The 5,322-nt window shown below is 38.6% G+C and overlaps 1 protein-coding gene across 2 annotated transcripts in view; it reads left to right on the top strand.

Annotated features, from left to right (window-relative positions):
• Window positions 1–5,322, top strand: part of pof1b (POF1B actin binding protein) — a 32,844-nt gene extending 27,522 nt beyond the window's left edge. Inside the window, exon 13 of one of the 2 annotated variants that reach the window (XM_078265225.1) lies at window positions 1,399–5,322. In XM_078265225.1, coding sequence (XP_078121351.1) covers window positions 1,399–1,419 — 21 coding nt within the window. In that variant the 3' untranslated portion in view covers window positions 1,420–5,322. The remainder of the gene's footprint in view (window positions 1–1,398) is intronic. The other variant, XM_078265226.1, reaches the window with a different exon arrangement.

Below are 5,322 nucleotides of genomic sequence, written 5' to 3'. Positions count from 1 at the left end.
TGCATGGTAAAATGTTATCAACAAGCACCAGAGTGAGCGGTTTACTAGAACTCATGGATGACTTTGTGTCAGGCAGGAGTCTTGCTTATTAATGTTTGGTTTAATGAAACAACAGACATTGGGCACCGCTGCTGTATGAGAGAAGTTTGATGATGAGCGGACTCATTCTGAGAAACCTGCTAGCATTGAGACACCGTGTTAAATTCTGTCTCTGCCAACAGACCACCTCCACCAAGTCGCACCACATTCAACACTGACATAATGAAATGTGGGACGCAGGTCAGAGTGAGAGTGAGGGGTTTATACTCTAGAACAGAGATCTTCAACAGAGGGTCCGGGGACCCTAGGGGGTCGTCGGAGTTACTGCAGGGGGGCCACCAAATTATTGTTCATTTTTTGAATGTTTAAAAAAAAAATTCTATTCACTAAAATCTATGTATAAAGGCTTTAGGCCACCCACACATTATTGTAGGCTCAAGGCCAACACAAACTAAGACAAGAGGTAGGACATTTTAATTCCAAGTAAGGAAAAGACACAAAAACAAAACTGGAATAGTAAAGGTTTTGGACAGGAGTAACAGCATGTACAGTTTTTAACATGAAATGATATAGCACAAATGGTTGAATGATGAATGGCACCAGGTTCCTATTCACATCACGGAGTGGCCACAAAACCGCGAGGTAGAGCACAGAGCATATTGCAGAGCAGAGAGGTAAAGCACAGCGCAGGTTTACGTCATCATTGCTTCTGGCTTTGGTTGCACCTTCAAAGGTCAGCAGCAACAAGGTCAAAGTTGACATAATTTGAACTTTGAGCACAGCGCTTAACAGCAATTTCAAGCAATGCGCGACGCAAAGGGGAGTGCTTTCTCCGAGTTGCTCCCCCCATAGGAAAAGAATGGCACAGCCAGCGCAGAGCAGTGTTTTTTACCGTGAATCATGTGTGGGTGGCTTCACTACTGCAAAGACCAACATATACTATATCTGACTTATGGCTGACTTGGTCTTGGTAACATTGAACTACTAAACAAATGTGCCATCCAAAACAACTTTATATGTTGATAATGACTGAATATCCAATAATAGTGATATGAGTAAAAGCTGTTGTTTATTAGTAACCAAACCAAACTTTTTTCCCACCTGTTTCACAGATGAAATAAAGGAACTTAGAAAGATTATCCTGGCATAAAACATTTTCACCTGTTTTTAAGTCATAAACACAGGAGAGACAACAATTGAGATTAGACATAGAAAATTGATCACCAGAATCGTTTTTTCCCTCACTTGCCTTTCAGGGCGTCCGTAGTCCAACATCCAGACACCTTCATACTTCTCTTTTTAAAGCTGACTAAACATTTGTACAATATGTAACTGTACCTGTGTTTTATTTTGAAACAGGAAATCATTACAACCCCTTAAAGACACACTGCTTCTCTCCGACAGGAATGATTGAGAAGACCCAGACGTCACCCACCCTCCCACTTTGCATGCTCCTCCCCCTCCCATCCCCTTCCCCTCCCCTCCCTCATCCTCAGGGCTCCCAGGATTGGTGGTGGTTGAAATCCCCCCCCCCCCTAAATTTGGGATCATTGGTTCAAATCTTTGGTTTGACCAAATTGGGCTGGTACCTGTTTTATTTGGGCTTAATATGACAAGGAAACAAATATATGCTACAGCCAGGAGGTGGTGCAATGAATCATGACAACTGGGAACTGGTTGAGATTTGAACACAGTTTTGTTAAAAAATCTGAGCTGAGATGATTTACTAATTGGCATGAAAAGCCACTTCCTCTACTTTATCATCTTTATAACTGTGTTCTGCTTGATTAAGTGAAGGTTTAAGTTGAAAACATGTCAGATCACAGTTAACCAAGTAAACGTTGACTGTGTCCCAAACCCGCTGATTGGCTGCCCTCCATACTGCCCGCAGTAGTTGAAACTAAATATCATGTGGAAATGATAAAAATACAAACTGTGTATGAGGTGGTTAAAAATAAAGGTCTATGCTACTCTAACATACTCTTTTTCAAATTGTACATGTAATCAGTACATGATCTGACTATGTACAATAACACTAAAACATGACCTACAATATTTCGATGAAGAATGTGTTTGGACCAGGTAAATAAATGATTAGCACTCTGCAGTAGGGTTGGGAAATGACGATACATTGGCTGCAATCAAATCACTAAACGTGATTTAGTGATATAGTGCAAGACAGTCATCTGTGATACAATACAATGTATGTAACTGAAGAGAAGTGGTAGACTATATGTGGACAAATCTAAAAATCTAGGAGTTTCCTGTATTTGTTGCCTGCATGATGAGGACATTTCATAAACAACTGTGACAAACAATGTGAGGCACAAACCAGGAAAAGGCCAAACGGTTCAGAGTTAAACATTCTAGAGTAAAAGAAAGTTGCAGCTTGGTCTCAGTATCACAGGAGATTGTATTGTGTTATATAAATGTATTGATTATTTGTCCCATTCCTACTTGGCAGCTCATAAATTACAGTAAGGCTAAGACAAATTTAGTAAGACTAACTAAATTTGTCATTATCTGATCAATTACAACGCCACACTCTGTCAAAAGACAGAAAGGCCCAAAACATGTTTTTCATATAATATAGTTAAGGACAGTTCGGTTTCATCATTAGTTACCAAACGAGCGTCGACTCAGCTTCCAGTTGTCACTAATGCATGTTTACACAAGACTGGCACCATCGAGCATGTAGCATGAGATCCTCCTCAAAGCCACCACATCCATGTTAGCTCAGGGGATGAGGAAGTGGATGTGTTACTATGATTGTTACTCTGTATGTAAATATATATATATATATATATATATATATATATATATATATATATATATATATATATATGTATATATATATTGTAAGTAGAGATGTTCCGATACCGCCTAAAATGCTGGTATCGGGAAGTACTGGAGTTTATGCACCGATCCGATACCACGTAATAAAGCCCTAAAGAAAATCTACGTTAAAGTAGTTTATTTATGTTCTTTTTCCGTTATAACTGACTGTCAAACTGGATAATAAAAGAACGTTCTGTGGCATTCATGTTTCACAAAGAGTTTAAACCTGAGCCAGACTGACAACAAAGATATAAATCATATCAAATGCATACAGGGATAGTAGAATACAGTTGTTAAAACATAATAAAATATATGACACACTGGTATCGGATCGGTACTCGGTATTGGCCGATATGCAAGTTCAGGTATCGGAATCAGTATCGGGAAGCAAAAAACGGTATCGGGCCATCTCTAATTGTAAGATGGGCACGATCAGTGAACGTTTTCTTCTGTGTGACTGTAGTTTGATCAGGTAGTTTGCTTTGCTTTTGTGCTAAATGGTAGTTTTTATCTGTGTAATAGTTTTTAAAAAGCCTTTTATTTTAAGGTTGGGATGTCTTGATAGACTCAGAGGTGCATGTGCTGTTCATATATCGCTCTGATGATTTTATGTGTGACAGAGGTGGGTGGAACTGGAGCTTGGTTTATGGGGTTTTGTGATGGAAGAACATTTTAAAGCACAATATTATGTAAGATGTTTATTGAGTTTTTCTGTCTTGAGTTTTGTTTTGTTTTCTCTGTTCCGGCCTTTTTTACATAAGGAAGCAGGTTTGGCTGCTTCATGTCCACTAGGAGTTCGTCTTTAAGGTGCTGCGCCCTGTTTCACTGATCCGCAGGTTGATGGCAGTTCTGGGTAGAAATTTTTCAGAAAAAATAACACAAACTAGCTGACTTTACGCTGAGGCTGTTTATTTATTGTTGCTCCTCTGAGCCTAAAAGTCTTCTTAACATAGAGACTGCTACATTGCAGACATTGATGTTTTCACCTTCCTGTTGCCAATAAAACAAGCATCTATTTGTGGTTCCCCAATCAGCTTCATCCATATTATATACGTATGATAGCTGCATATGTATTGATAGTGATAAGATGTAACGTATACAGAGATAACAGGGAAATTGGTTAAACCACAAATATACACAACACAGCGTTTTCTGAAGCATTTCTATTCATTTCTTGTCTATCTCTCCAGACAAATACACAACTTTCAATATGTGCTAATATGCAACTCTCCTCCTTTTGATAACAGTCAGAGTCTATGTTTATTTCTTCTTGATCACCTAGAGATGACTAATTACTATAAACATCAGGTCAAACTACACAAATACCAGTTTTTATGTTGTGAAATTATTAACTTTACCCAGAGTTTTACTATGGGCATGTAAGACATTAGATTTGGACAGATAAATACAACCATAAATGAAAAATATAAAACCTGTTTCTACCTATGTATCATTCATAAAGCCTACAGATAAGTTTTTGTATATGTTGAACAGACCAATTGTTTTGGTAGAATTTATTAGGTAAAGACAGTAAATCAGTTCAGTGATACAAACTGTGCTGGTTTTGTTCTTCCACCTCTACCTGGAGGATTACGCTCAAGGCCCTTGCACGATTTTACTGCTGGTAGGGGGTCAGAATGAGTTTCAAGTCGTCACTTAATTTTATATGGAAATAGTTTCAGTTTGTGCAACAGATCCAATTTACAGATGCTTGTCCTGTAACTGGTTTAACAGGCTGCAGCACCAGTTCCAAGATGCTGAAGTATGTTAAAAGATCATATTTAATAGCACCGTGCTTATGTTTCTGCCATACTGTAGACATATTTATTTATTAGGACAAAGCACATTAATCAACATTTCTGTAAATGCACAAGTGTTAGCCAGTCGGCTAATTTTCAACTGTAGTCCTTTACATAGTATACTGCGTCGGCATTCCCCCTCAATATGTGATTAACACTACTGACAGAACAGAGCTGCCCAGTGGACATGGAGCCGAATTTCTGTAGAAAGCCTGTAAAAAATGTCTTGACTATCATGGGACCTCAAGTGCCTTACTCTGTTAGCAACAAGCTAATGTTAGGCCAGCATCTATCAACTCTGATCATTTTCAAAATGTTTTGGTAACATGGCACCAATGGTGGCTCTTTGGTTGCCTGAAGGCCTTCATTTGTTTGCTGTCTGGGTAATCTCTGAGGAGACCTAATACTGCTTTCTTTGCAAGCTGATAATACATTGTATACAGAGCTAAATTAACTGGTTGTAGTTAATCTACAAATAGATGCGTTTAAATATATTTTCATATGCAAACAGTTTTCTTTATTTTCCAGTTCAGGAGGATCTGGGCTGCTAGCCTGCCCGGCTGCACTGCCTCAGTCCTCTCCAATGAGAAATGTTTCAGCTGTGATACATTGGGATTAAAATCAGTAATGTATTTATGCAAAAGTG

This window comes from Sander vitreus, chromosome 13, assembly GCF_031162955.1.
Source record: "Sander vitreus isolate 19-12246 chromosome 13, sanVit1, whole genome shotgun sequence".
NCBI lineage: Eukaryota > Metazoa > Chordata > Actinopteri > Perciformes > Percidae > Sander > Sander vitreus.
The sequence above is the reverse complement of the archived record's forward strand: the minus strand, read 5'-3'. Positions and strand labels throughout refer to the sequence as shown.